We start from the raw sequence: 25,833 nt of genomic DNA on the forward strand, positions 1-25,833 counted from the left end.
TTGGGCCGGCTCTCTGCTCAGCAGGGAGTCTGCTTCCTCCTCTCTCTCTCCCTGCCTCTCTGCCTACTTGTGATCTGTCAAATAAATAAAATCTTTAAAAAAAAAAAAAAAAAAGCCACCTGACACACCTGTGTGACCACAGGAGTATAGCTCTGGCGATGCGGGGGAGGAAAGCTCAGGCCCTGCCTCAGGCCCTGCCCCCGCCCCACGGCCCTCCCGGGACACCGGCCTGTGCCAGAGGGGCGGGTCCTCCTCCTCCTGTAGTCCAGAGCCCCAGCACCTCAGCTATCCTCTTTGGCCACATTCTCAGAGGCCCTGATCCTGGCAAGCCGGGCAGAGCCGGGAGGGTCACTGCTCATGCCCAGCGTGAATGTAGGTTCTCGCTGCCAGACCCCGGCCGACACACCCCCCACCCCCAGGAGCCCTTCCCCTGCCCTCTAGTTCCACACCAGGAAACATCTGTCCACGGTGCACCTGAGCCCCCATCATCGCCCCCCCTCCCGGCAGGGGGTCGCCCTGTCCCTTCTGCCAACATTCCAACCTCTTCCCTTGGGGAGGGCGCCACACCGTGCCCTGGCCCACTGCACCGCCCGGCCTCCCTGGGGCGCTGCATGTCACTCCCAGCTCTGCCCCGGCCCTGCGGTGTGGAGGGTGTGGAAAGCGACCGGGGACGGGCCGTCTGCTGCGCCAGGCTGAGCCTTCCCTGACGGCATGGATTTCTCCGCTGTCACCAAGCTCTCCACACACTGACCCCAAGCTCGATCCAGGCATCTGCAGGGGCCCACAGGCTGGGCGTCAGAGGGCCAAGCTGGCTGCCGTGGAGCGCACCAGCCCGTTAAGGCTCTGGCGGCCCCAGGACACGACGCTCCGGAAGCAGCAGACCCGTAACTGCGGCAGTGCGACACTTTTAATCGTGGGTTCCTCTGAAGTTAAGTCTAACGCTTCACAAGACGCTCCCTGCTGTCCCGGCATCGCTCATAATGGCACTGGTGGGAGGCGCTGAGGCCAGCAGACACCCCTAGGATTTCTCCAGACGTGTAGGTGTTGTGACCCACATGGAGCCTTGGCTGCGAACAACAGCCCGGCTGTGGGTCCAGGGGTGCGCGTGCCGTCACCTGAGAGTTCAGCCACCAGGACCCCACACCTTCTCCCGGGCCCTGCCACCGGCCCGCGGGACAGAACCACCCACTGTCAGCCACTCTACCGCCCAGAGGCCCGCACGGCCACGGCCTCTGCTTAGGTCTGAGTGTGCGCGGCCAGAGACGCGAGAGGGGGCTGCCTTGGTCAGGAGAGCCGAGCAGGCGCCTCACTCAGAACCTTCTGGGCTATGGAGGAGAGCGCGGGGAAGGCGGGACTCTGAGGGAAGTCCCTGATGAAGTCTCGACCTTCCTCCAGGCTCCTGGTGAGCTCAGGGTCCAGAGGCACAGAGCCTGCGAAGGGGGAGGGCAGGGGACGGGCTGTGAGGATGGCAGAGGGTCAGGGGCCAGCTCCCCAGCCCCAAACCACCGGGGTTCCCGCAGGCTCCCGCTCGTGCCCACCAGCCGTGGGGAGCTCAGACCCCCGGAGCAGAGTCCAAGCGCTAGCCCTGCCGTGCTCACCCAGGAAGGGGACTCCGGCGAGTCTGGCCAGCTCTGCCCCGCCTCCCTGGGAGAAGATGTTGGTGCACTCCTGGAACGCAGATGTGCAGCCCCCCATAAGGAACTTCTCACACACTCAAGGGACAGGCCCAGGGGTATTCTCGCCACCCAAGGCACACCTGACCACCCCTGGGCCCCGCAAGGGCTGGTGACCACTCGAGTCCCCACGACTCACTGTGCAGTGGGGACAGACAAAACCACTCATGTTCTCCACGATCCCGACCACCTGCAGCCCTGTCTTCCTACAGAAGGTCAGCTCCCGCCTCACGTCCCCCACAGACACCGCCTGCAACCAGGCAACAGAGGACAACAGTCACTGGGCGGGTCAAGAGCCGGGAGTCATGCCAGGTCCCCGGTGAGGTCGCGGACGGTGCTCGCGTGGTACCTGTGGCGTGGTGACCACGAGGGCCCCCAGGGGGCCATAGGGGCGCAGCGCCTCCACAGCAGCCATGTGCTCATCAGAGGTCCCCGGGGGCGTGTCCACAACCAGGTAATCCAGCTGTCCCCAGGCCACGTCAGACACGAACTGCTTTATCAGCGCTGCAGAGACCCAGGGGTCTCAGCGAGCCCCTCACCTACAGCCTCTGCAGGTCCCGGGTCTGTCCCAACGGCCGTAGAGCAAGCCACTCCTTAGGGAGAATAGCACGCGCACCACGTGGGCCCCACAAGCACGTCCCTCTTCCCGGATGTGGGGCCACCCCTGCCACCCGAGACTTCTGCTCAGGCCTAAGCCAGGAGCTGTGATCCCCCTGGGGAGGGGCTATGTGCCTGGACGCAGGTTCCCCTCCAGCTTCTGCAGCAGGAGAGACGGTGACCCACGGCGGCAGGTCCCACATGCAGCCCCTCTCCCCGCCAATTACACGGCTTAGTGGGGCCCAGCATGGCCTCAGGTCTGAGCAGAACCCTCCCAGCTCAGGGACTCGGATGGGGCCGTTGACAACCGCACAAGGTCCCTCCTGCTCTTAACTCCCACGCCGGCCTGATCGCCTGGTGAGCAGCAGAACCGTTCTGCAAGTAACTGGCTCTTGGGGTCTCTGGCTTTACCCAGTAACCCTGGGGAGGGGGGCCCGAAGCTCCCGCAGGACTTTCTGACTTTTTAACGGAGTACCGAGGCGGCAGCTGGGGGAAGCAAGAGGGCTGGCTGTGCCGTCCCACGCCCCGTCATTACCGTTCTTCTTGGGGCCCCTCCACACCACTGCCTCATCCGGGCTCTCCAGCAGGAAGCCCACGGACATGAGAGAGATGCTCTGCTCCTGGTCCACAAAGACGGGGACCCAGCCACTGTCACACTGGTGCACGGCCCTGCCCTGCGCCCGAAGCATGCGGGGGATGCTGGGGCCACACAGGTCCACGTCGAGGATGCCCACCTGCAAAGAGGCAGGACGTCCACGAGGGGCAGGAGCAGCGGGGCAGTCGGTGCAGGTGCCAGGGTGGGGTGCTCACCTTCTTGCCCGCGTGGCGCAGGGCCAGGGCCAGTTCCGTGGAGATGGTGCTTTTCCCGACCCCCCCCTTTCCTGAGAGGACGAGGAGGATGTGCCGGACACCTGCCAGGTTTCCAGGCTCTGGTCAGGAGAAAAGGGGAGGAGGACAGAGAATCCACCTCGCACCAGATGCTCTGGGAGGCTCACTCCGAAGGCTCACCAGCCCCTCCTGCACCCCCAATTCCAAGACCTGCTCCTTTGGCGGAACGGAAGCAAACACCCCCAGCTGGAAGGTCTTCCCGCAGGCCGGCCCCAGACCTGACCTCCTAGCAGACAGCTGTCCCAAACTGCCCCCTCCGCTGTGAGCACGTGTGAGCTGCGTCCCCGTAGCTCACGCTCCCAGGTGGGCCACAGGAACCGAGAGGCTGCAGGGTCCCAGCTGATCCCAGTGGGAAACAGGGCCATCGAGACAGGCTGAGGTGTGCTGTGCTGGGGACAGCCCTGCCCCCACTCATAGAATTCAGGTGTGATGCCCCCCAGGTGCCCAACCGCTCTCCTGGGATCCCTGGTCTCCGGTTCTCAGGAGGAATGCTTAGAGCTCTAGTCACACGAGGGCATGGAGCCACCTCTCTGGCTCAGACCATGCCCTGAGCCCCAGGCACACACCTGCGTCGCTGGCCACTCCCCGAGCGGCCCGAGGCCCAACAGCCGTGGCTCTCTGTGGGCCGCGGACCACTCCGCCCGGGTCTTCCCTCCTATGAGCATAACATGTCCTTGAAAAAACACCAGGCCCACCCCTGCGGCGCAGGGTTGCCATCTGCACCCACACAGCCGTCAGTCCCTCTGCAACACCCTAATGTTCTTGCCTCTTACCTCTGACCCCGCCACGGGCACCCCTGCCCGACATCCCCACCGCCCTGCCCGCGAGCCTGGGTCCCCCTGGGAGCTCCACAAAGGCTGCCCTGGTCCCGACCCTCCTCTAGACCCTGCCTCCAGCGACGAGCGGGGACGGGGTGCGCGGGGCACCGGGCCGGCTCGCGGCAGGGCCCGGTCGCCGACGCCGACAGCACCCCCGGGGCAGCCCGCCGCACCCGCCCGCACCCGCCCGCGCGGTGCTGGACCACCGGTTCCTCACAGAACCCACACACGCGGCGCGCAGGCTCCAGCCGCGGCCCTGCAGCCCCCAGCCCCCGAGGCGCAGCGAGACGCGGCTGGTCCCCGCCAAGCACCCTGCGCGCGCCCTCTGGGCGCCGACGACACCCCCTGAACGCCCGGGGCCGCGACCGGCCGCGGCGCACCGGAGCCGCCCGTTCGGAACACTCACCCGCCGCCTCCGCCGCCTCCGCCATCCCTCCCGCCGCGCCGCACGGCCTGCGTCCACCGGCCCAAGCCCCGCCCCCCGCGCAACGCCCTCCCCCTGGCCGTCCTGACAGGCCCACTCGCGCTCCACTCAGCCAGTCACATGCACGCGATGTGCTCGCCATGAACCGGAAGTGGGCTCACTTCTGTGTCAGTCCCAGCCTCGCCCCGCGTCCAATGGGCACACGGGCCCTGTCGCCGACTGCTTGGGAGGTGACCAATGGGGAGGTGGAGCCAGGACCGACAGTTCGAGCAACCTTTCGGCAGGAGGCATGTGCCGCGCGGCCCGCCCCCTGCCCGCAACCCCGAACCGCCAGCGCCCAGCAGCGCCCGCCAGCGGCCGCGGGGCCAATGCGGCGCGGGGGGCGGGCTGCGGGGCGGGGATTGTTTACGTCTCGCTGGGGAGCGGAAAGTAGGTCACGGCCGCCCGGCGGAGCGCGGCGGCAACCGAGCAGTGGCAGGTGAGCGGCGGCGAGGTTCGGCGGGCGGCGGGCGCAGCCCCCGACTCGACCGCGCACGGCCGCCGCGCTCGCAGGCCTGGCGGGAGCGCTGGCGGCGCGGGGCCCCGGCGCGCCTTTGTTCCTGCGGGCGGCGGCGCTGGGGGGGCCCGGGGCTCGGCGAGAGGCCTCGCCGCAACCCCCGCGACAGCGCGCAGCTGGAGACCCGCGCGGGCCGGGTCGGGGCGCGCCGCCTGCCGTGCGCTGCTGCGGGGCGGTCACCTGCGCCTGGCGGCGGGGGGCGGCTCCTCGGGGAACGGGCGCGGGGGGCACTCTGGGTCGGGGGGCAGCCCCGGAAGGCGGCGTGGTCCCGGGAGAATGCGGGACGGGAAAGGCATTCCGGGCGAAGGGCGGGAGCGCGCTCGCACCGGGGCCAGACCCTTGCGGCTTGGAGGAGCGTGGAGGGGCGGGATGTTGCATGTTGTCTCCGTAAGGCAAGGCCGAGCCGTTTCCAGATGGATTGAGACTTGCTTCCGTTCTTAAGCTCTGTGCTTCCAGAAAGTCGGCTCGGCTGTAATGAGTGAAGTGGGAGGAGCCAGAGGAAGGTGGCCCCGGGGATGGAGAGGGCTCAGGACATGGTTTGGAGGTGGTGCTGGGCGTGTGAGGGTGTTCAGGGTGACTGCCATGGGTCTGGCATGAGGAACTGGGAGGTTGGAGATGCCATCTGTCACATTGGACGACAGAGGAGGAGCCAGACGAGGTTGGAGGCGCCCGAGGGACGGCTGGGCTCCGCAGGCTGAGCTCAGTCCGGCTGAGATACGGGTTTGAGAGTCATGGGCATGTGCGTGGTGTTCCTCACTCTCTGCCTGGTGCTCATCGAGGTGCCTGCATGTTGGAGGGAGGGCTGAGGGCGGGAAGAGTCCCAGAGTTCTTGGTCCCCATCCACAGGGCTTAGGCAAGCTCGCGTCTTTGGCCGAGGCCAGCACAGCTGGCTGAGGATGGAGCATGGAACACGGGAGCACTGCCCGTGTCTTCTCTGCTCAGAGCCTGGGTGTTCCTCCAGATCCTGTCCACCATGGCCAGGCGCCCTCGGAGCAGCAGAGCTTGGCACTTTGTCCTGAGCGCAGCCCACCGAGACGCGGATGCCCGGGCTGTGGCTCTGGCAGGGACCACTAACTGGGGCTACGACTCGGATGGGCAGGTAGGTCCTGGTGGGGGATGTGGGCATGGATGGACTAAGGGGCAGAGGTGCCCAGGGCAGGCAGTACCTGAGCCAGAAATGAAAGAGAAAGATGCCCCCGGGGGCAGAGGATGGGCCAGGGAGGCCCTCCTTTCCCCTGGTCAAGGACCCATGTGGCCCTGGGGTGACAGGACCCCAGGACAGATACCACCTTCTTTATATTTTTCTCTCTGGGGCACAGAAGTTGTTTTTTTTGGTCAGTTCAACAAAAACTCCATTCCACTGATCCAACCAGCATCCTAAAGCAGCTTGGCGTGTGTGCTCCCAGATGTCATCTTTGCCTGTACGAATATATGCTTGGTGTTTGTGTACATGTACGTAGAAAGAGGACCTGGAATTTTTAGAGATCAAAACGCCCGTGCCTTCCCACATGCAGCGGCTCCAGAGCTCAGGGAGGCCAGGGGTCCCGCAAAGGAGCAGCTGGACGCCCCCATCGTGGCAGCCACGCTGCACAGCTGTTGTGCCTTTTGCTGGAGGTGGGCACTGCAGATGGCTTGTCAGAGCGCTCAGACCAGGGCAGGGGTTCAGTTCTGCTCTGAGTCGCTTTGGCTGCTTCCGGCAAGGGTGATCCTTGGGTGACTGGGCTCTGCCGGGTCCTAGCACCCCATGTTATTGCCCTAGCCCTGGCGGGTGTCCTGGAGGAAGCAGTTGTCTTCTTGATAGCGTGAGGGTGGCAGAATCCCGTGGGACCACCACCCCCGGGGGAGAACTGGAGGCAGAGGCCAGGGCCCCTTCCAAGGGCCTCCCCAAACTCCCTGCCCAGGCCAGTGAGAGGCCTCGGCCTGCATTCCTGTCACATCGCCAGCTCCCCTGACCACGTGATCTGAGCAATCCATTCTCCCGCCAGTCTCTGCCCGGCCAGCTCATCGCTGGAAGATGCAGGTGGTGTTGGGGGCCTAGGGCACAGCATGTGACGCATGCCTGTAGCTTGTCTGTCACCTAATGGGCGTGGAGTCCTGGGTTGTGTGGGTGGGCGTTGTCACCCCAGCACCTCTGACTCCAGCTCTGATGCTGGTCCTCTGGTTGGTGGTGGGCAGCTGCCCCCTCCCTGCTGCGCTGCTGCGCAGGGGGCTGGTCGAGTGGACCCCGGGACTCGGGTTGGCATTAGACAAAACGGGAAGGGGATGGACGGCCTGACGAGCAGTGAGCCTGCCTTCGCTTTGGGGGAACAGCATTTTCCATAAGGGGCGGGTGGTGCCTCAGGCATTCTTCCTGTCTCTTGGTGGCATCTGTCCATGACCGTGGCTTCTGGCCTCCTGAGCTCCATCTCTGCTGTGTGACCGCTCCGTAGCCTTGGGTGCCGAGAAACAAGGGGCAGGTTTTTCAGCCTCTAACGGGAGAAAGCAGAGCTGAGGAGCACAGCATGGGAGGGAAGGGCTGGAAAGGCCTCTTGGAAGCGCAATCTAGGGGCATCGAGGCCGCCCCCGCTGTAGGAGACAATGGACACAACTGGGGGGTGGGCAGGCCCCGATGCAGGCTGTGGGCCTTACCCTCAGAGCAGCAGGGTGCTGAGGCGAACCAGGCCTCGCCCTGGGTCTGTGCAGGGACAGAGGACGTTTCGGGGGGAGGAGCTCATGGAGGCCAGGAGAGCAGGGCACAGAGGGTGGAGCCTGGCCAGGACCCCAGCCTGCGTTCTGGGCCTGGCCAGTGAGACCCCAGCCCCTTGCAGGTGGGTCCAGAGGGCCCTGTCCTCAGAAGAGGAACAGCTCCGTGCGCAGAAGGCATCTGTAGTGTTAGCATACCTGACTGGTCTTCTGGAAGGATTTGGCTCTGGGCCATCATCGGGCTCCCAAGATGTGGAGCACACGTCACGAGGGTGGGGCCCCTCGGGCAGAGGACAGGTCCCCATGGAAGGTCTTGCTGCGGCAGCACTGCACGTATGCGCACGGGACTACGGTGCCCTGGACTCGGGTTAGGAGCCACCCATTCTGTGGACCAGAGGGCCACGGCCCAGAACAGATGCAGGGGCTCTGCAACAGGAAGGGGCCCACGCGCTCCCTGTGTAGAGAGCCAGGCTGCCTTCGTCAGGTCGAGAGTCTGTCCCGGGCTCCCCTGCTTCAGGACGGCTAGAGGAGGAGCTGGAGCCAGCAGCCCCACCTGACTGATTGTCAGCGGGGCGCCCGGTGACCCCTGGTGGAGCCCTTGAACCCATTCCCAGGAAGGCGGGGGAGGTGTCCGGGGCCACTGGGGGTGGCACTGGACAAGGGTGGAGAGTCCCAGGGAAGGCCTTTGGGGCTGGATCTGCAGGTGCTTCCTCGGGGCATCAGTGCCATCGACCTGCACGTGGTGGCAGTGGAGGGCAGGGGGCATGCCAGGCGGGAGCAGCTGGTCCTTCTCTTGCAGCACAGTGACTCCGATTCCGACCCTGAGTCCCCCACCCTGCCGCCGCCCATCCCCAGCGCTGTGCCTGTGACTGGGGAGTCCTTCTGTGACTGTGACGGCCAGAGCGAGGCCTCCTTCTGCAGCAGCCTGCACACGGCGCACCGCGGCAAGGACAAGGACTGCCGCTGTGGGGAGGAGGACGAGCGTGAGAACCGGGGGAGGACACAGGGCGCGGGGCACGGGAAGCCGGCCTGCATATCCTCCAGCCCTGGCCTCCTCCGCTCCTGCAGATTTTGACTGGGTGTGGGACGACCTGAATAAGTCCTCGGCCACCCTGCTGAGCTGTGACAACCGAAAGGTCAACTTCCACATGGAGTACAGCTGCGGCACAGCGGCCATCAGGGGCACCAAGGAGCTGGGGGAAGGCCAGCACTTCTGGGAGATCAAGATGACCTCCCCGGTCTACGGCACCGACATGGTCAGTGGCCAGCAGGCTGGCGGGGGTGGGGCTGGCAGGTGTGACCCCAGGCGCCCAGGCCCCAGACGCCCTCTACCCGCCCCACTCTTCCCAGATGGTGGGCATCGGCACGTCAGACGTGGATCTGGACAAGTACCACCACACGTTCTGCAGCCTGCTCGGCAGAGACGAAGACAGCTGGGGTCTCTCGTACACGGGTATGCGGGGCCCCGAGGGCAGGCAGAGGACAGGGATGGGGGTCGCAACGCCGAGGCAGCAGGGCTCACCCCATCGCCCTGTACCCCAGGTCTCCTCCATCACAAGGGCGATAAGATGAGCTTCTCGTCAAGGTTTGGCCAGGGCTCCATCATCGGTGTGCACCTGGACACCTGGCACGGGACGCTCACCTTTTTCAAGAACAGGAAGTGCATAGGTGAGGGCAGACGTGACCTTGACTGGTGCCTGCAGGGTGTGGAACTGCAGCCCCCACCCAGGCGTCCCAGCAGCTGGTCCCTGTAGGAACCTGAGGTCCTGGGTTTCCTGGAGGGCGGGGCCACACCAGGGGCAGTGGGAGTCTGCACCCTGCAGGGCCGGCCGGGGACTCAGGTGGTGCCCTCCACCCCCCCAGGTGTGGCGGCCACCAAGCTGCAGAACAAGAAGTTCTACCCGATGGTGTGCTCCACAGCAGCCAAAAGCAGCATGAAGGTGATCCGCTCATGCGCCAGCATGACCTCCCTGCAGTACCTGTGCTGCCACCGCCTGCGCCAGCTGCGGCCTGACTCTGGGGACACGCTCGAGGGGCTGCCCCTGCCACCCGGCCTCAAGCAGGTGTTGCGTCACAAGCTCGGCTGGGTCCTGAGCATGAGCTGCGGCCGCCACAAGCCCCCCACACCATCCCCCGTGGCCACCTGCGCAAGCGGCCCCGAGTCCCGGCCCCACCCACGGAAACGCTGCCGACGGACCTGACTGCTTGCTGGGGGACGCCGCCTTCCCTGGGTCTGGGGCCGCCTGCTCCACGCCCCTTCAGACTCCAGAGGGCAGACTTACGCCCAGGGCGGTCTTGGCTGGTATGGACCCCTGTGGCCCCAGGAGCATTGGCCTTTGGTGTCATGCAGATGCGGCCAGCCCGGCTCTCCTGGACCGACTGGGCCGGAGGACACGGGCAGAGGCAGACCCCGTGCTCGCTCCCGGCCTGTTTGCGTCCTTCAGCTGCTCGTGCATGTCGTCAGCTGCTGTCCCTCCTGTCCCAGGCCGAAATGACCGTAATAAACTTAGACTCCACATGACGCCTCTGTGGTGGCCAGAGGAAGGGAGTCAGGGCCGAGGCCCGGGGCTCCCGGCTGCCCAGGGCTCTCTCTGTGTCGTGGCCAGCTGCATCCCAGCGCCTGCCAGGAGAGCCAGCCCGGTTCTCTCTCCTCCCCCGGGACTCTGTTTTTATTGCCTCTCAGAACATGCCGCCCCCAAGTCTCCCCGTGACTGGTGTTTGTTCCCCCTTCCTGACCCCAACTGGGCCCCAGCTCTGTGGCCAGCATGTCCGGGACCCAGGGCAGGGGAAGTTCACCCCTCCTCTCCTACCCATCCCAGCTACCCTAGAATGTTTTGGCCGCCCCACACCCTCCCACCTACCCCAAGGGCAATGCCCTGTTCCCTCCCCCTGCCAATTGGGGTAAGGTGGACCACATTCTGTCCTGCTGGTGAGACAGGGCTCCTTCCTATCCCACAGATGTAGTCAAGAGCTCAGGTCCAGCAGGAGCTCGGGGTTGGTGGCGGTCAGGAAGAGGCAGATGCGGCGGGAAAGGTCAGGCCCCACCCTGCGGGGCCGGCCAACACCGCCAGTCTTCACGGGGAGGTCTGCCAGGAGGGCCAGGCGCTCCTGATCCGAGCTGCAGCTCGTGTATGCCTGTGGCGGGCACAGCGATAAGCAGGGCAGCTCTTGGGGCCCTAGCTCCACAGCGACAGGCAGGGACTGGGGGACCCACCTGCTGCAGAAGGCGGGGGGAGGGGAAGGCAGTGACAATGGCATCAGCCACAGCAGGGCTGACCCGGCGGAACTGCCTGATCTGTCGCCACCAGACCCCCCGCAGTCCTGTGCCATCTCTTGCCACGCGCTCGCCGGCTGCCCAGCGCCCAGCCACACAGAAGGAAAAGGCACAGGAGTCCCGGTACTGCCTACAGATGGAGAAGGATGCAAAGAAGGTTCTAGAGCCCTCACGTCTTCGGAGCACCCTGTCCTCGCGGCTCACAAAGCCCTCGGCTCTCTGCTACCAAAGACACCAGGGAGATTCCACCCACCCAGGTGTCCCTGTCCCCTCCCCCAGCCACAGTCACAAGTCTGGGTCGGGGGCACGCACTTGAGCGGGCGCTGAGCAAGGGCCCTGGTGAAGGCGCATATGTTCTGAGTCAGCTCCTGCCAGGAAGCCACCAGCAGCACATCCAGATGTGCCCAGAGCTGCAGGAGGACCAGGGCCTGAGGATGTGAGCCCACCGTTTGGTCAGACAAGGTCACCCCTAGGGGACACCCAGCTGAGACCAACCCCACATGCTGCTCCAGGACCAAATGGGCTGCTGGGCCTTGGAGAGCAGCCCAGGCACCAGGACCAAGGGCAGAACCAAGGGCAAACATCCCACCCCATCCCACTTCACCTGACAGGCCCTCACCTCTTCCACCTTGGGCCAGCTGAGTGTCACTGGGGCACAGGCCACTGCTGGACTCTCTGGCTGCTGCACGTGCTGGCTGCTGGGCTGCTGAGACCTGAACAAAGATGACCATCTCTCTGGGTCCCCACACCCCATCACTCCTCCGGGACCCCCCAAGAAAGGGAATTAGCTGGGTCACAGTCAACCCCTGGGCTCCCACTACCTCTCCCCCGAACTCCCGCATCCCAGCCAGGCCTACTAAAGGCAAGAGAGTGACTGGTACCACAGGTAGGCATCCAGCCCGATGACAGCCAAGCGGGGGCCGGTGGAGCTCTCAGGACAGACCCAGGGCACGGAGCAAGATGGGCCACAAGTCTGCAAGCCGAGGTTTAACACATCTGTTTCTGCAGCTGGCAACACGGCAACTGCGTTCGCATGCAAAGAAGTCGGCCTGAGAGTGGCTCAGTGGTCCGGGGGAGAAAAGGACACAGGCTTCCGACCACAGAGCACAGCTGTGTGCCTCCTGCAAGGCCGAGGGACCTGGGAAACCCACAGTGCCTTCCAGGCACCTGCAAGAGGGGCCCTGACCCCTCACCCTCCACTTCTGCCTCTCCACCCCAGCACCCAACTGCCTACCATTCTGCGGGTGTGTGAGAAACCCTGAACCACCCACACCCAGACCCGCACAGAGTCTAAGCTAATGCCTGCCTTGTCACTCAGCTTATCGGAGAACCTCCCCTAACCCGGGTTTTACTCTCCAGCAGCGGCCCCAGTCTGCTCCAGGCCAAGAACCCACCTGGCTTCCCTAGCTCACCCACATCTCCGCCCCAGGCCGCTGCACCCATCCTGTCTGGTCCCTCTCCCCTAGAGTACGGAACAGCAGCTAGCGGAGCAGCTCCCCCAAGCTGGGAAGCCCAGCCCCTCCGCCTGTGGGAAGGACTACTGCGCCCCACCCCTGCGCACCTGAGTCAGCTGCAGGAGGCCCTGTAGAAACTCCTCTGGCTCCAGGAGCAGGAGAACCTGTTCCTCGGCAGCCCACACCTCCGAAGGCACCTGTGGGGACATGGAGAGTGCTCCCCCGCCCCCACCTCACAAGTCCCAGGGCGCTGCCTGGGCCCAGTGGCTCAGAGGCTCTTCGCCATAGCCAAGCTCAGACCCTGGCGAAACTGCTCTACAGACAATCCTCGCCTCATCCCCCGCCAAGTCCAAGACCAGTTCAGGTTCGTGGACACCAGCCCTGCAAGTCACCGGCACCCCTTGAGCGCTCCAGCTTCTAGCTGACCGCTCTCAAACCCCGCAGGCGTGCGTGAAGTTGCAGGGAACAAACACTCAGGCCAGGGGTGCACTCCGCAGCCACGGGGCACTCACAGTGCGGGGACAAGGGTCCGGCTTCGTTCTGGTCCACCTGAGGCTCCGGGCCCGGCGCTGGGGTTCGATGTGGTACTCACAGCCCAGGGCGCCCAGGGCCTCCAGCAGGACGTCGGCACCAGCATCTTCCAGAAGGGCTGCGATGAGCCGCAGGGACACGGCTGTCACCACCGCCCGGCTGCGGAGAGCCGACCCCGGCCTGCGCCCGGCCGCCTCCCCAGCTGGGAAACCGACTCCACGCCGGCGCCCCCCCCCGCTCCCCCACGCACCTGGGTCCACGCGCACTGCCACGCGCCGCAGGGCCCGCTCCGGCCGCAGAGCCTCGGCGGCCGCCCTGCACTCCTCCGCCGCCGTCCTGCACTCCTCCACCGGCCCGCGGGCCTTTGCGCCGGCGGGTCCCTCGCCGTCCGAGTCCGAGACCTCCCACGTCGGAGGCCGCCGCCGGCCCCCGCCCCGGGCCCCCGCCCGGCGCCAGCATCCAGCCCGCCCGCAGCCCTCCCGCGACATCACTGGCCCGGCCTCCACTGAGCTTCCGCCCGCACTCGGACGCTTTTCCGAGGGACACCGGCCGCTTCCGGCGGAGGCGCGGCTTCCGGTCGGGGCGCGGGCAAGTCGGGCGCCGACCATGGCGCGCAAGAAGGTGCGGCCGCGGCTCATCGCTGAGCTGGCCCGTCGCGTTCGGGCCCTGCGGGAGCAGCGGAACCGACCGCGCGACTCTCAGCGCTACGCCCTGGACTACGAGACGCTGACGCGGCCGTACTCGGGCCGCCGGCTGCCGGTGCGCGCCTGGGCCGACGTGCGCCGGGAGAGCAGCCTGATGCAGCTGCTCAGCCGACTGCCACTCTTCGGCCTGGGCCGCCTGGTCACGCGCAAGTCCTGGCTGTGGCAGCACGACGAGCCGTGCTACTGGCGCTTGACGCGCGTGCGGCCCGACTACACGGCGCAGGTGCGTGCGCGCGGGTGCCCCGGCGCTCCTGCCGCGGGGAGGGGGCAAGCGCGCGCTCCGAGCCGACGCCCTGTGCGCTTGCTTTGCAGAACCTGGAGCACGGGAAGGCCTGGGGCGTGCTGACCTTCAAAGGTGAGGCGCTGGGGGCGGCCGTGACCCTGACCCCTGACCCCAGCCTGTCCCGCGGGCGCACGTGTGCTCAGCCCGGGCCTTCTTCCCTAGGGCGGACGGAGAGCGAGGCCCGGGAGATCGGGCAGGTCATGTACCACGACTGGCGGCTGGTGCCCAAGCACGAGGAGGCGGCCTTCACCGCGTTCACACCGGCGCCGCCCGAGGACGCTCCGCGCTGCGTGCCCTACCCGCCACTCCTGCGGGCCATGATCCTAGCGGAGCGGCAGAAAAGAGGGGACGCCTGCACCGAGGAGCCCATGCTGAATCTGGAGCGGACCCGAGTGCATCCCTGGGACTACCCTGCGAAACAGGAGGCGAAGAAAAAGGCCAAGGCCACGCCAGTCTAAATGCCACGGGGAGGGCGCGGGGCCCCGCTTTGTGAACGAAGACGCCTTTGCGTTGCAGCTGGGTCAGCCCCCTGGGAGCATGGAGCCAGACCCTGCTACCGCGCCTTTGCTCTGGGCGAGCAGGCCCCTGGGGTGGCGGGGCTGGCCGCGGGGCGTGGCGGGGCTGGCAGCGCTGGCGCGGGTCGCCTCTGCGCTCCGTGCGGCCGCTGCCGGACTCGGCCGGGAACTGTGTGCGCGCGCGAATAAAGGCAGAACCGGAGCTCTGGTTTGTGGTTTTCTTTGCGTTTGGGGTTGGGCAGCCACAGCAGGTTTTGGGCAGGTCCGGGAGGGAGCGCCGACCCTGTGGGAGTACCTGAGGGCTGGGGCTCCCCGTGCGCCCGCCGCCCGGCCCCTTTAAGCGCAGGCCCCGCCCGCCGCCGCCGCCATCATGCTGTGCCTGCTGCTGACGGTGCTCGCCCACCTCTTCCCGGCTGGTGAGCGGCGGCGGGCCCGGGTGGGGGAGCGGGTGCGGGCAGGGGAGCGGCCGGGCCTGACACGCCCCGACCCCGCGGGCTCCCGCAGCGGGCGCCGGCGTATACGAGCGCACCTTCCTGGCGGTGAAGCCCGACGGCGTGCAGCGGCGGCTCGTGGGCGAGATCGTGCGGCGCTTCGAGCGCAAGGGCTTCAAGCTGGTGGCGCTGAAGCTGGTGCAGGTGAGGGCGCGCGGGGGGACGGCGAGGGGCGGCGGCGGGGCGCGGGCGGGCGGGTGGAGACACCGGCGCGCGCGGCACGTCCCCACCCCGGACCGCCGCAGGCCTCGGACGAGCTGCTGCGCGAGCACTACGCCGAGCTGCGCGAGCGGCCCTTCTTCGGCCGGCTGGTGGACTACATGGGCTCGGGGCCCGTGGTGGCCATGGTGAGTGCCCGGCGCGCGGGCGGGCGAGTGGGCGGGCCCGAACGGAGGCCTATGCACTGATCCCCGCCGGCTCGCGCGCAGGTGTGGCAGGGGCTGGACGTGGTGCGCGCCTCGCGAGCGCTCATCGGGGCCACCGACCCGGCCGACGCCGCGCCAGGCACCATCCGCGGGGACTTCTGCGTCGAGGTCGGCAAGTAAGTCAGCCCGAGCGCGCGCTCAGCCCCCGCCACGTCCCGGCAGCCGCCGGCGCTCACGTGGCTCTCCCGCAGGAACGTGGTCCACGGCAGCGACTCGGTGGAGAGCGCCCGCCGGGAGATCGCGCTCTGGTTCCGCGGCGACGAGCTGCTGTGCTGGGAGGACAGTGCCGCGCACTGGCTGTACGAGTAGCCGCGAGACCCCGCGGGCCCCTCCTATTAGCGTCCCGCCCTGGCTCACTGCGTGGGCCAGCGTTTCTTGGGACAATAAAGTGAAGCAAGTCCTTAACGCTCCCGCTGGTCTGTGCCCAGGGACACAGGGCTACGACGTTAAGACATTTATTACATACAGAGCAGATACGTGGGTTCGCTTGCAGGGCCAAAGCCTGAGGAGAATCACCACCCAGCCCCTTCCCTAGCTGCGCCCACCCGGCTCGCCCTCGAGTCTCTTCGCGGCCCTGTGGGAACAGACAAGGGACTGGACGTACATCACAGTGGAGAGTGGCAGGGTGGTGGGGAGAAGCCTGCAGCTGCACGTGGCTGTGGCGGTGGCCGGCTAGGATGCGGCGTGGCTGCCCGAGATCTGTGCTTCTCTGGTGGGAGGTGGGTGGGCAGCAGGGCTTCCGGAGCAGGAGTGAGGCCTGGACCTGGGCGGGTCGGGGAGGTGGCAGTCCAGGGCGGCCCCCCTCAAAGCCGGCTGGAGGCAGCTTCTACCCCGAGCTCTCGCGGGCTGTCTTCAGTTGCCCTCAAGGGAGCAGGCCACACTGCCAGCCCTAGGCACTTCTTAGTGTGTCTTGGGAGCTGGGCTCCTTGGAGACTGGGAGGCAGGCCCCAGACCACGTGTCCCCCTGTCCCCCTGAGGCTGAGCCTGTGTCCTAGGACTGACCCCAGGAGAGGCCAGGGGCCTCCCCTTCTTCCTGAGGCCTGCACCTGCCTTGGCAGCCTGAGAAATTCCACCCGAGGGGATTGTGAGAGGGGAGGACTCCAGAGCCTGCTCCCACCGGGTGGGTCTTCTGCACAGGGAGAGCTGGCCACACGGGGTGAGCAAGAAGAGGGCATCTGTCCCCGTCTTCTCAAGCAGCTGCCTTAGGCAGCCTGGCTACGTGCTTCCATGCCAATTCCCGGGGCAGGCGTCAGGATGTGGGTAGGAGGTGTCCGGGAAAGGCTAGTAGCTGGGCCAGCTCCCGCAGGGTCAGACCCACCCCATCAGGCAGCAGGCAAAGGCAAGTGGGCTCCGGCTGGGAAGACCTGGCGGGCTGAAGTCCCTGCTTCCTGCCCTGGGGGGTCCTGGGGTGAGGGAAGTGGGGGGCCCAGGGTGGAGCTGGGAGCCACCTGCAGGGCCTTCTCCTGGTCTGACCTACCCCAGGACCCTGCCCTGCTCTGGCCCTGAAGTGCCCCCAGGCTGTTAGAACTTGGGACCAGAGGCGAGCCAGAAGCTGCTGGGTCGGGTATCCCCCAGAGGTTCTTGCCCTCCCGGTGAGGGTGCAACCCCGCTCCCCCGTCTCCCTCCCAGCCAGACCCTTGCTGCCGCCCTTGGGGAGGCCCGGCCCTAAGGTGAAAGCTGCAGGTTGAGAGGTTCTAAGAGGGGCGCCGGGCTGCCTGCAGGGCGGGCAGCGGGTGGGCAGGGTGGGGGGCTGTATGTACACGTGGGCGGCGGGCAGGCAGCGGGGCAGGCTGGAGCCTCACTCGGGGCTGTAGGACACCTGCCACACGATGATGTGGCTGCGTTCTGCCTTAGACAGCAGGGGCTTCACCTGGCTCACATCCCCAGTGTTCTCCTCGGTGTCATCATCCTCTCCGTCCCCTGGACAGACAGCAGCTGCTGTGATGGGCCGGCCCCACTGGGGGGTCCCGGGACCCTGGGCAGCGCCTACTCACCGATGCGGAAGTCGATGTAGCCCTCCCCGCCGCTCAGCACCAGCACGTTCTTCAGCTTCTGGCCCTCAGCGTCCGAGGTGGGGGCGGCGGGGCCGGGGCTCTCGGATGGGCTGTCGAGCACGCTGCCATTGAGAGTGGCCAGCACGTTCCCTGTCATTGGGGCACAGGGAGCTCAGCCAGGCAGCCGGTGCGACCCCCACCACCCCACAGGCTCCGGAAGGGGGGCCACGCCGCTGCCTGGCAGCAAGGGGGGACCCAGCTCCTCACCTGGAACTGACACAAAGAACTTGACGGCATCGCGGTGGCCGTGGAAGCAGAGCTGGGCCTGGGCCATGGAGCAGTAGGGGATGAAGCTGCTGGCCGACTTGTCGCTGCTGTCATCCCCGTACACGTGGATGACGCCCCCAGGGCGGGCTCCTTCCCCAGCTGTGGGGGATGTTTTGTTGGCTGGAGAGAGAGAAGGGCAGCAGGCCCCAGCCTGAGAGGAGGCCGCTGATCTCCAGCGGGCAGAGGCAGCAGCAGGAGAGCGCCCGCCGTCGGGGCGAGGCCAGCCTCAGCCCACAGGGCATCTCAGCTGGGGGCTTCCGTGCGAGGGCAGGAGGCAGATGCTCTGGACTCACCTCGGAGCCCCAGGAGCTGGCCTCGGTGCAGAACCACGGCTGGGGAGGCGAGGGGCGCAGCATGGGAGGGAGAGGAGAGAAGTCACGGGAGGGGCAGGCCGGGGCGAGCGGCACCCCAATCCAGAGCGAGGCCTGGCCAAGCGTGCCCTCCACCCCCTGCCCCCGAGTCTTGTCCGAACGCAGTCACCACCACCTGTGCGGGCGTCAAGGGGGGTCACTCACTCTCCGTCAGCGGGATAGAAATGACCACGCCGTTGCCGGTGCCCACCCAGAGGCGGTTGCCCGCGATGAGCAGGGCCGTGATGCGCACAAAGGAGAAGCCCAGCTTGCCGGTGCCTGGGGAGAAGAGGGCGGGTGGTCGGTGTGGCCGCCGCTGGGGGCCCTCCCGGCCCTGACGCCCAAACCCGGCGCAGCCCCTCACCCAGCATCTTGCTGACATAGGGCTCGATGTCCACGTCCTGCAGGTGCTGGTGGGTGTGGGCGTGGTAGAGCCGCAGCGTGGAGTCCAAGCGGATGGACACCCACACGCCGTCCCCGATCCACGCCAGCTGCCGCACCTGGCTCTCCCGCCGCGGGTGTGCATCGAACGACTTCTGTGGGGTCGCGGCAGCTCACGTCAATGAGGGAGTGCGGGGTGGGGGCGGCTCTGAACCCACCTAGCCGCAGGTCACGATGCAGCGCAGGTGGAGCCCAGACAGACTGGCACTCACAGCCCAGCCGCCCCTGCTGGCCCGTGATGGTGCTGTCTCCCTGAGCAGGCTGCCCTGGACCCCACAAAACCCCCAGGGCCCATTAGCAGGCATGCAGGGAGCGCTGCCCCCAGCAGGATCCCCTTCCCATCCCGCGAGGCCCTCCTGCTGCCAGCACTTGCCTCAATCTGCATTGTCTTGGGCTGGATGACGTGCACCTTGTTCTTGTAGCCACACCACACGCGGTCACACACGACGGCCATACAGCGAATGGAGTGGTGGGGGTGGCCCAGGTCCATCAGGTGATAGTTGCTCAGGTCCCACTGCCCATCTGCAGAGAGCCCCAGATGCCTGCTCGGGCCTGGCCAGGACCCCCCTGCCCATGGTGGGGGCGGCCGCTCACCCGCCCAGCGCCCCCGGGCCTCACCTTCGCCTCGGTGGAAGATGGCCAGAGTCCCATCAGCCAGGGCCACCAGCACGCGCCCTTTCACGTGCCTGGAAAGGGACGGTGGTGAGTGAGAGGGCCTAGGCCGGGTACTGCGGGCCCCTCCCAATGCCCCTGGCCCCTCCCGATGCCCCAGGCCCCTCCCGACACCCGCCCTCAGCTGGGGTCCCATACACCAAGCTCAGCACCGAGTCCTTCAGCTTGATGGAGTGCAGACACTTCTTCCAGTTGGCCACGGCTGAGTGCACGTACAGCCTGTGGGAGGACGCCGTGGTGGGCAGGGTTGCTCTCCCAGGAGACCCTTCCCACACCCCGCCCTGGGGCCCCACCTACCAGCCGTTCTGGGCTCCCAGCCACATGGTGGGGGCTGCGCTACTGCTGGCCCCCGCAGGGTCTGCGCTGGGCTCTGGCTCTGGCTGCGCCCCACCTGTGTCAGCCTCCGGCCCGTTCTCACTGCAGGAAGGATGGCTGCTCCAGGGTCGCCCGGGGGAGCCCCTTCCCGCCCACCTCGGCCAGCCTCCCCACCCGTCCGTCAGCCCCGTCCTCAGAGAGCCCACCTGCCAGGCTGGGCAGTAGGGGCCGGGGAAGGGGCCAGGTCGGTGAAGACATGCTCCGTGAGGGGCCCAGGCCGCACCGCAGCCGCCTCTGCCTCGCTGGGCCCAGAGTCTGGTACTTCCGTGGCTTCCGTGGCCTCTTCCGTGGACTGAGACGGGTTGACCTTCCCATTGGCGACAGCAGCCACCTCCCCTGTGGAAGGGAAGAGTGAGTGTGGCCAGGGGGTGGGGAGGAACAAGGGGGTTGGGGGAGAGCGGCCGCCCAGGTGCAGGCCCAGCTCACCCTGACCCTTGTCCAGCACTGGGGTGTCCCCTCGGGAGGAGCAGTTGCTGCGGGGCACGTTACAGCGGGTTGCGCAGCCCACCAGGGTGATTCCCGCCAGCACGCCGTCGGCGCCGGAGTCCTCAGGGTTCACGTCACTGTCCAGGAAGATCTCCCCCGGAGGGTAGTCACTGTCACTGGCCGCTGCGGGAGAGTCACAGCCCCGTCAGCCTATGCTGAGTAGCCCCCACTACCAAAACACAACCAGGGCTCCCGTCCCATGTGGGACTGCCGGGGAGGGAGAAGGCGGCCGCCAGCGACCGTGGGTGGCTCGGGGTGCCCCGGACTCTTAGGCCAGGCTGGCCTCGGTACGTGGGCCCCTACTCACGACCACTGCCTGTGGGCCTGGAGAGCCGGCACAAGGCATGGAGAAGTGAGATTCTGGTCTCTGGGAGCAATCAACTCTGATCACGTGTCAGAAAGTGAAGAGTTCTGAGGAGCTTGGGGCCATCTTGGAAGATGGCCCAGGCAGGGCCCTGCCCGCCCCCCCAAGCGCTGGCATAAGAACTGCCGCCAAGAGGCAAAGCCAAGCCTCCGTCAGCGCCGGCTCTCCCGGCTGCAGCAGGGCGGCAGGAACTGGGCCCATTGCAGGTCGGTGCTCAGTTCCCAACCGGTGTTTCCATCTGTCCTGCGGCCCAGCTCATCTCCTTCCAGGCATGAAAGCGACAGTCACCTTGGGGTCATCTCCTAGTTGTTCACGGGACTAAGGGGCGGCACTGCCAGCATGCTCCCCTCTGGACTCCCCCGTGGGCTCCCAACTGTCCCCAGCATGTCCCAAGCGAGGCTGGTACAGCTCACCGGGCCTCCTCTATCCCCGCCGTGTGCAGAGCAGCACTGAGCGCGCGCTGCCGGCCCTCACCTGGAATGCTTGAGATGCACAGGACGTGGGCGTTGCAGACAGTGAACTGGTCCACCACGGTGCCCGGCTGGTTGGCGTCAATGATGACCACTTTGCTGGTGGTCAGGGTGCTGGTGAGGATCCACACGCGGCTGGAGGTGGCATCCGGCTCGGGGAGCTCCTTTGCCTGTTTCCGAGCACAGGAGGCCAGGCCTCTCCAGCAGCCACACCGGTCGTGGGGGCCTCCTGAGCCCTTTCAGGATGCAGCCCTGCCGCAGCCTCAGGGGACGCATGTCCTCCAGCAGCAGGGCAGTGAGAACTCAGGACTGAGCTCTGGTGCCCCGGTCCCTGCCCCCAAGCCAGTCTGGGCCACAGAACAAAGCCTTAGACCCCATGTGAAGCCTTTTCCGCCAGCCCCCTGTCCTCGGGCCACCCACCACTCCTGCACACAACTTGCGAGGAGGAGGAGGAGACACCCCTGGGGGCCTGAGCCCCCCAGCCCTGCGGCCTGTGGAGCCTCAGACCCTCCGCACATCTCCCCAGACCCAGGAGGCAGCAAAGGCCTCCATCAGTCCTGGACCGGGAGGGGACCCCAGATGAGCCCAGTCTTGTGGCACTGTCCCCAGCTGTCCTGTTTCTGTCACTCTCAATGTGACTCCAGGGCTGGGCACAGTCACCTAGACCCCAGGAGCAGGGGTCCCTGGCCCTGCCATGTGCTCTGACCTTCTTCTCTGGAGACGTGTGATCACTCTTGGTCTCTCCTTCTACTTCCCGGTCGCAGGTCAGAGGGTCGCGGCCTGGCACAGGCTTGACTCCGTTCCCAGAGTCGTCCTCGCCCGGTTTCCACCCGCTCAGGTTGACGCCCGCGGCACACCACAGCTGGGAGAAGGGCCCTGGGGTCAGCGAGCCCACTGCCTGCGCCCACCCACCCGCACCTGTCAGCCCCGCCGGGCCGGCTCACCTTCATGGTTGGGTCTTTCTCCACCAGAGGGCGGCAGTACACGGGCACGGGCACGTTCTTCATCCGGGTATCCTCTTGGCCCCCGTTGGGGCTCAGCTGCAACCACAAGGCAGAGGCCACGTGGGCGTGAGGCCTGAGGCGGAGGGCCAGTCCTCCATGGGTGGGGCCATGGGGGCACCGTAGGGCTGCGCAGGTGGCTCCCCAGCTGCCATCCCATCTGCCCCCACACCCCCCGCCCCTCCCCCTGCTGGCCTCCCATGCCCCCTGTAGCACCTGCTTGTACTTGGCCGGCAGGCTCCAGCCGCAGGCCTGCAGTCGCCCATCATCGTTGCGCACGTGCTCGCGCACCTGGCGGTACTGCTCCCGCTTCTGCTCCCGGCGGGCGGAGGACGTGCAGTCGCTGGCAGGAGGCACACAGGTCATTTCCTGCCCGTGCCTGCTGGCCTGCCCTGCATGGGGCACGCACGGTCCCCACGCCAAGGTAGCAGGACCATGCATGCCCCCCTCCCCGGTCCCCCAACGGGCAGCCTGGGCACCGGCCCCTGTCCGGCTCCCGCCCAGCGCTGGTCTCCTCCCCCAGGCCCTTCCAAGAACACAACACACAGAATTCCCCACTTCTGCTCTGGAGCCAAAATCCTGGTATCAAAACTAAGGGAAACATGAATTTCCAAACAGAGTTATTCCCAGGCAGAAACCCCACACTGCTGACTTCCTGTCGGCTCCTAGAACCTCCAAGGACACAGGGGTGTGGGCCACAGCCTGGGATGGGGCCGGGCCACAGCCTGGGGTGGGGCCTGACCCCACCTGCTGGCTGCAGCACCGTCCCCAAGAGCAGGGGAGCCGGGGCACCTGACGGGCTGTGGGTGGCCCTCTGGGACGAAGGGCAGGGACTGGGGGGCAGTGGGGCCTGTACCCAGAGATGCCCTGTGCACCCAGTCAGACTGGAGGGGCGCAGGGTGTGGGCGCAGAGAGGTCAGCCTCGGAGGCTGGCCAGCCCCCTTCCCACCAGGGACCGCATCCCCCAGCACAGCCCCCCGGAGAGTGAGACAGAGGCTGCTTGCTCGTGCCTCAGAGCCTGGAGGGGCAGGACCCTGGGACCCAGGGCCTCCCCTTAGCCCAGCCTGTGGCGCAGGCCTGCGGGAGGAGCAGGGACACTTTGGGACACTCACTCGTCAGGGAAGAACTCCAGGGGCCGGCTGCCTGCTGACATGGGACACATCGCGTGGCCGCGGCGCTGGCTGAAGCCGGCTGTGGTGGGAGACTTGTAGTGGATGTTCACTGAGGGGTAGGGCCGCTTGGCTGGAGGGGGGCTGGATGAGGAGCTGAAGAGGCGGCTGAAGCTGCCAGTGGGGACACGGGAAGTGAGGGGCGGCCAAGGGGGAGCCTCCTCTGCCCCCTCCCCACCCTGGCGCCCCAACTCACAACTGCCAGATGGTGGATTTCTTCTTCTCCTGGACAGACGGATGCTCTCGGGATGCTCTACAGGGGGCGGGGAAGGGGGGCCAGGGACCCGCTCAGCCCGTGCCCAGGCAGACCTGTCCCCAGACTACACCCACCCACTGGGCCCTGCCCAGGCCAACCTGGCACCTCCCTTGCCCGGGATCGGGTGCTGGGGAGCCCCCCACTGGCACACAGGGAGTTGGCCTCAGGGAGGAGGGACTCCCAGGGGGTCAGTCACAGCTTCCTGGAAGGGTCTCAGCACACCAGGCCCCAACACGCCAGCTGGGCTCTAGCCCAGCCAGGCCCCTTGCCGGCTCAGAGCCCCGCACTGGCTCCCACCAAGCCCCCTTCCGGTCCTTCTGCAGGAGAGGGAGGTGGGGAGGGATCCGCCACATTCCGTTTCTCAGGGCTTGCCTCGGGGACCGCGGCTCGAGGCCGGGCACCCGAGGGGGCCGAGGGGCCCACCTGATCATCTCGGTCCACCGCACGGCCTCCTGGAGCTCCATCAGCCTCTCCTTGTACTGGTTGCGCTCCATGAGCACACGGGCCATCTCCACCCGCGTGAAGCGGCGACGCTGCGCCAGGGGGACCTTGTCCTGCAGGGGGGGCACAGCCGCTCAGCCGGCAGGCAGCTGGCGCCCTTCCTCTCTGGGGCCTCCTCAGGCAAACGTGGTGCGGGGGGGGGGGGTACTTGGGCAGCCTACCCACCCCCATGGGGGACCTTTCTAGAAGGTCACATGACACACTTGAGGAGGCTGACACAAGCCCCTGAATCCCATGGTGATCCCAAATGCCTCCAGTCGACACGGACAGGTGACATCGGTCCCCACGGGCACCAGAGGAAGAGAGGTTCTAGGGAGGATCCGGCAAGCGGGACCGGGGGACACTGCGTCCGAGGGGGACGCTGGTGGTTTTGGCAGATCCGTGTGGGGTCTGCCAGCTGGGAGTGCGGGGGCAGGACCCAGTCTGCTCCCTGCAGCTGCAGGCTGGCCCGGGGCCAAGGCACCCCAGGCAGCTGCCAGGTGAGTGAGCATCAGCCCCCAGCCCCAGGCAAAGAGGCCTAGGTGCCTCTGGGTCTCTTCTAAGGTGCTCAGAGATAGGGGCTGCGCAGGACGGGCTGAGGGAACACATGGCCGGCACCCTGACACATGCATCACGTGTCCCCAAAAGGAACCGAGCTACTGAGCAGTGTGCCGTGTCCCCTGTCCACCTCAGGCCGAGGAGCCCGCCCCCACCCTCTGCGGAAGGCAGGCAGCCCAGTCACCAGACCCTGACCAGAAGGGGGTCCACAGCGGTGAGGGCTAAGGCCCAACACGCAGTCTCCCTCTGCCTTCCCTGAAGCAGTTCCTAACAGTCAGTTACGAACCCCCAAGGAGTAGCGGGCTCGCCTCAGGACCATCCTTGGACCTGGAGGGGGGGTGTGGGCCCCTAAGGCTGAACAGGGGTTCCCACCAGGAAAGGGTGGAGGAGAGGACACAGAAGGGGTGAGGAGGGCCCCGAGCCCCGCCCCGCGGCCCGCCCCCCACGCCCGCAGGTTAATAGTGGAATATACCAATTCTGTACAGAGATAGCCGCTTACATCCTCCACCTCCTCTTTGGGCTCACGCCTGGCGACGATGGCCTCAGACTTCACTCTGCAGGACCAGGAGGGAATTGTGGCGGGGGGGAGGGGGGGAGGTAGTGGGCCCGCTGGGCTCGGGCCCTGGCGGACCAGTGGCCCAAAGCCCTGCTCGAATGAGCCCTGGCGGCCCCAGCAGAGGACCAGGGCTTTGCGGAATGGGAAAGGCGCAGCCCGCCGGCCAGCCCCAGGCAGGTCTGCTGCCCCCACAGCGCCCCCCACCCCGTGACACCTCCGCCTTCCAGCCTGGAGCCACAGGCACCCCCGCGGGAAGCATCAGGCTGCAAGAGAAGTGCCAAGTGCTGGGGCGGGGACCCAGAAGTTTCCAGAACCCAGAACCCCCCTCCTCCTGAATGAACCTACGAAGGCAGGCTTTCTCCTAAGGAAGGTGCCTCCTAAGGAAGACGAGGGGACAGGTGGACGATGCGGAGCGGGGCGGGGATACGGGGAAGAGGGGCAGCTGGGCCCGGGCCGCTCCACTGTGAGCGGGAACTGGGGGAGGGGCAGGCTGCGGGAGGAGCGCAGGGCGGAGCCGCTGGGAGGCGTGTCCTCCAGGGGGAGCCCGGAAGGGGGGACCGGACTGGGGGCGTGGTCTAGCCCCGCCCCTTCCAGGAGTCCCACCACCTACTCCCAGGGCCCAGTCCCAGGCCCTGGCTCACCTCCTGAGCTCTTCCTCCAGGTCCTTGACACGACCCTCCAGCCTGAGCTTGGCCTGCCTGGCGGCTTCCAAGTCCCCTTTGAGCACCTCCTGCTCCCCGGACAGCTGGTCCACCTTGGCGATGAGGTCATTTTTCACCACATTCAGAGCGTTTCTTTGAGAAGGCAGAGAGTCGAGAAGTCCATGTGAACCGCTGTGCACACAGTGCGACGGGGGCTCAACGGGGCCTGCCGGCTCATGGGGGTCTGAGCGGAGACCCCGCAGTACAGAATACGGGGAAGAGTGGTGACCCTGGAGGGGCAAGCTGGGCCGTGTGGGTCTGGGCCCTCCCAGCATTATTACAGGGAGGCCTTGGCCCTGGGTGGCAGGTTATCTCAGT

General features: G+C 66.9%; 6 protein-coding genes across 31 annotated transcripts in view; 3 read left to right on the forward strand and 3 right to left on the reverse strand.

The window, feature by feature from the left end:
• Window positions 1–889: 889 nt before the first annotated feature.
• NUBP2 (nucleotide binding protein 2) lies at window positions 890–4,770 on the reverse strand. Of its 5 annotated transcripts, XM_032327279.1 has the most exons (8): window positions 4,383–4,516; window positions 3,725–3,813; window positions 3,081–3,199; window positions 2,806–3,004; window positions 2,023–2,177; window positions 1,813–1,923; window positions 1,599–1,668; window positions 890–1,457 (listed from the first exon to the last, which is right to left on the reverse strand). In XM_032327279.1, exons 4-8 carry the CDS (start codon window positions 2,957–2,959, stop codon window positions 1,285–1,287), a joined length of 663 nt encoding a protein of 220 aa, XP_032183170.1. In that variant the 5' UTR covers window positions 2,960–3,004; window positions 3,081–3,199; window positions 3,725–3,813; window positions 4,383–4,516; the 3' UTR covers window positions 890–1,284. The 5 variants fall into 5 exon arrangements, with proteins under 5 accessions (XP_032183170.1, XP_032183169.1, XP_032183166.1 ...); XM_032327278.1 differs by lacking the exon at window positions 3,725–3,813 and having other exon boundaries at window positions 890–1,430; window positions 4,383–4,770; XM_032327275.1 differs by lacking the exon at window positions 3,725–3,813 and having other exon boundaries at window positions 4,383–4,770.
• SPSB3 (splA/ryanodine receptor domain and SOCS box containing 3) lies at window positions 4,760–10,342 on the forward strand. 3 transcript variants are annotated; one of them, XM_032327271.1, is made up of 7 exons: window positions 4,760–4,878; window positions 5,899–6,055; window positions 8,438–8,621; window positions 8,707–8,894; window positions 8,989–9,091; window positions 9,181–9,306; window positions 9,502–10,342. In XM_032327271.1, the coding sequence occupies exons 1-7, from the start codon at window positions 4,769–4,771 to the stop codon at window positions 9,837–9,839; spliced, it is 1,206 nt and encodes a 401-aa protein (XP_032183162.1). In that variant the 5' UTR covers window positions 4,760–4,768; the 3' UTR covers window positions 9,840–10,342. The 3 variants fall into 3 exon arrangements, with proteins under 3 accessions (XP_032183162.1, XP_032183164.1, XP_032183165.1); XM_032327273.1 differs by having other exon boundaries at window positions 4,790–4,878; window positions 5,918–6,055; XM_032327274.1 differs by lacking the exon at window positions 4,760–4,878 and adding an exon at window positions 5,536–5,695 and having other exon boundaries at window positions 5,918–6,055.
• On the reverse strand, window positions 10,168–13,551 carry EME2 (essential meiotic structure-specific endonuclease subunit 2). The gene is made up of 8 exons (XM_032327269.1): window positions 13,148–13,551; window positions 12,879–13,015; window positions 12,474–12,563; window positions 11,794–11,885; window positions 11,532–11,625; window positions 11,225–11,340; window positions 10,853–11,042; window positions 10,168–10,773 (listed from the first exon to the last, which is right to left on the reverse strand). The coding sequence occupies exons 1-8, from the start codon at window positions 13,533–13,535 to the stop codon at window positions 10,603–10,605; spliced, it is 1,278 nt and encodes a 425-aa protein (XP_032183160.1). The 5' UTR covers window positions 13,536–13,551; the 3' UTR covers window positions 10,168–10,602.
• MRPS34 (mitochondrial ribosomal protein S34) lies at window positions 13,485–14,601 on the forward strand. The gene is made up of 3 exons (XM_032327270.1): window positions 13,485–13,824; window positions 13,914–13,956; window positions 14,047–14,601. Exons 1-3 carry the CDS (start codon window positions 13,504–13,506, stop codon window positions 14,340–14,342), a joined length of 660 nt encoding a protein of 219 aa, XP_032183161.1. The 5' UTR covers window positions 13,485–13,503; the 3' UTR covers window positions 14,343–14,601.
• Window positions 14,602–14,717: 116 nt separating this feature from the next.
• Window positions 14,718–15,720, forward strand: NME3 (NME/NM23 nucleoside diphosphate kinase 3). The gene is made up of 5 exons (XM_032327286.1): window positions 14,718–14,815; window positions 14,904–15,034; window positions 15,136–15,237; window positions 15,319–15,431; window positions 15,507–15,720. Exons 1-5 carry the CDS (start codon window positions 14,770–14,772, stop codon window positions 15,622–15,624), a joined length of 510 nt encoding a protein of 169 aa, XP_032183177.1. The 5' UTR covers window positions 14,718–14,769; the 3' UTR covers window positions 15,625–15,720.
• A 34-nt stretch (window positions 15,721–15,754) lies between these two features.
• The window catches only part of MAPK8IP3 (mitogen-activated protein kinase 8 interacting protein 3), a 45,834-nt gene continuing 35,755 nt past the window's right edge, over window positions 15,755–25,833 (reverse strand). For 16 of the 20 annotated variants that reach the window (XM_032327254.1, XM_032327251.1, XM_032327244.1 and 13 more), the window contains 21 exons: window positions 25,456–25,608; window positions 24,731–24,812; window positions 23,644–23,774; window positions 23,161–23,217; window positions 22,908–23,078; window positions 22,012–22,138; window positions 21,739–21,834; window positions 21,501–21,656; window positions 20,799–20,964; window positions 19,901–20,083; window positions 19,621–19,810; window positions 19,397–19,516; window positions 19,238–19,318; window positions 19,046–19,113; window positions 18,801–18,949; window positions 18,351–18,522; window positions 18,152–18,265; window positions 17,930–17,968; window positions 17,577–17,756; window positions 17,310–17,459; window positions 15,755–17,235 (listed from right to left, as the gene is read on the reverse strand). In XM_032327254.1, coding sequence (XP_032183145.1) covers window positions 17,114–17,235; window positions 17,310–17,459; window positions 17,577–17,756; window positions 17,930–17,968; window positions 18,152–18,265; window positions 18,351–18,522; window positions 18,801–18,949; window positions 19,046–19,113; window positions 19,238–19,318; window positions 19,397–19,516; window positions 19,621–19,810; window positions 19,901–20,083; window positions 20,799–20,964; window positions 21,501–21,656; window positions 21,739–21,834; window positions 22,012–22,138; window positions 22,908–23,078; window positions 23,161–23,217; window positions 23,644–23,774; window positions 24,731–24,812; window positions 25,456–25,608 — 2,707 coding nt within the window. In that variant the 3' untranslated portion in view covers window positions 15,755–17,113. The remainder of the gene's footprint in view (window positions 17,236–17,309; window positions 17,460–17,576; window positions 17,757–17,929; window positions 17,969–18,151; window positions 18,266–18,350; window positions 18,523–18,800; window positions 18,950–19,045; window positions 19,114–19,237; window positions 19,319–19,396; window positions 19,517–19,620; window positions 19,811–19,900; window positions 20,084–20,798; window positions 20,965–21,500; window positions 21,657–21,738; window positions 21,835–22,011; window positions 22,139–22,907; window positions 23,079–23,160; window positions 23,218–23,643; window positions 23,775–24,730; window positions 24,813–25,455; window positions 25,609–25,833) is intronic. The other 4 variants (XM_032327247.1, XM_032327246.1, XM_032327245.1 and 1 more) reach the window with 1 other exon arrangement.

The sequence above is a fragment of the Mustela erminea genome, chromosome 20 (assembly GCF_009829155.1).
Source record: "Mustela erminea isolate mMusErm1 chromosome 20, mMusErm1.Pri, whole genome shotgun sequence".
In the NCBI taxonomy this organism is placed as follows: domain Eukaryota; kingdom Metazoa; phylum Chordata; class Mammalia; order Carnivora; family Mustelidae; genus Mustela; species Mustela erminea.

What these genes read in the sequence shown, in the direction of transcription:
- MRPS34 (XM_032327270.1), top strand. Translation starts at nt 13,504, where the DNA reads ATGGCGCGCAAGAAGGTGCGGCCGCGGCTCATCGCTGAGCTGGCCCGT. An exon ending in GGCCCGACTACACGGCGCAG is followed by an intron (nt 13,825 to 13,913) that starts GTGCGTGCGCGC and finishes CTTGCTTTGCAG; the next exon opens with AACCTGGAGCACGGGAAGGC. An exon ending in GGGCGTGCTGACCTTCAAAG is followed by an intron (nt 13,957 to 14,046) that starts GTGAGGCGCTGG and finishes CTTCTTCCCTAG; the next exon opens with GGCGGACGGAGAGCGAGGCC.
- NUBP2 (XM_032327275.1), bottom strand. Translation starts at nt 4,542, where the DNA reads ATGGCGAGCACATCGCGTGCATGTGACTGGCTGAGTGGAGCGCGAGTG. An exon ending in TTGTCTGTCCCCACTGCACA is followed by an intron (nt 1,669 to 1,812) that starts GTGAGTCGTGGG and finishes TCTGCGTTCCAG; the next exon opens with GAGTGCACCAACATCTTCTC. An exon ending in CGCCGGAGTCCCCTTCCTGG is followed by an intron (nt 1,458 to 1,598) that starts GTGAGCACGGCA and finishes CCATCCTCACAG; the next exon opens with CCCGTCCCCTGCCCTCCCCC.
- SPSB3 (XM_032327271.1), top strand. Translation starts at nt 4,769, where the DNA reads ATGCGGCGCGGGGGGCGGGCTGCGGGGCGGGGATTGTTTACGTCTCGC. An exon ending in CTGTGGGGAGGAGGACGAGC is followed by an intron (nt 8,622 to 8,706) that starts GTGAGAACCGGG and finishes CCGCTCCTGCAG; the next exon opens with ATTTTGACTGGGTGTGGGAC. An exon ending in CTGGGGTCTCTCGTACACGG is followed by an intron (nt 9,092 to 9,180) that starts GTATGCGGGGCC and finishes CCTGTACCCCAG; the next exon opens with GTCTCCTCCATCACAAGGGC.
- NME3 (XM_032327286.1), top strand. Translation starts at nt 14,770, where the DNA reads ATGCTGTGCCTGCTGCTGACGGTGCTCGCCCACCTCTTCCCGGCTG. An exon ending in CGCCCACCTCTTCCCGGCTG is followed by an intron (nt 14,816 to 14,903) that starts GTGAGCGGCGGC and finishes GGGCTCCCGCAG; the next exon opens with CGGGCGCCGGCGTATACGAG. An exon ending in TTCTGCGTCGAGGTCGGCAA is followed by an intron (nt 15,432 to 15,506) that starts GTAAGTCAGCCC and finishes GCTCTCCCGCAG; the next exon opens with GAACGTGGTCCACGGCAGCG.
- EME2 (XM_032327269.1), bottom strand. Translation starts at nt 13,535, where the DNA reads ATGAGCCGCGGCCGCACCTTCTTGCGCGCCATGGTCGGCGCCCGACTT. An exon ending in CGGACCCTTGTCCCCGCACT is followed by an intron (nt 12,564 to 12,878) that starts GTGAGTGCCCCG and finishes ATGTCCCCACAG; the next exon opens with GTGCCTTCGGAGGTGTGGGC. An exon ending in GCTGGCCCAAGGTGGAAGAG is followed by an intron (nt 11,341 to 11,531) that starts GTGAGGGCCTGT and finishes TCACATCCTCAG; the next exon opens with GCCCTGGTCCTCCTGCAGCT.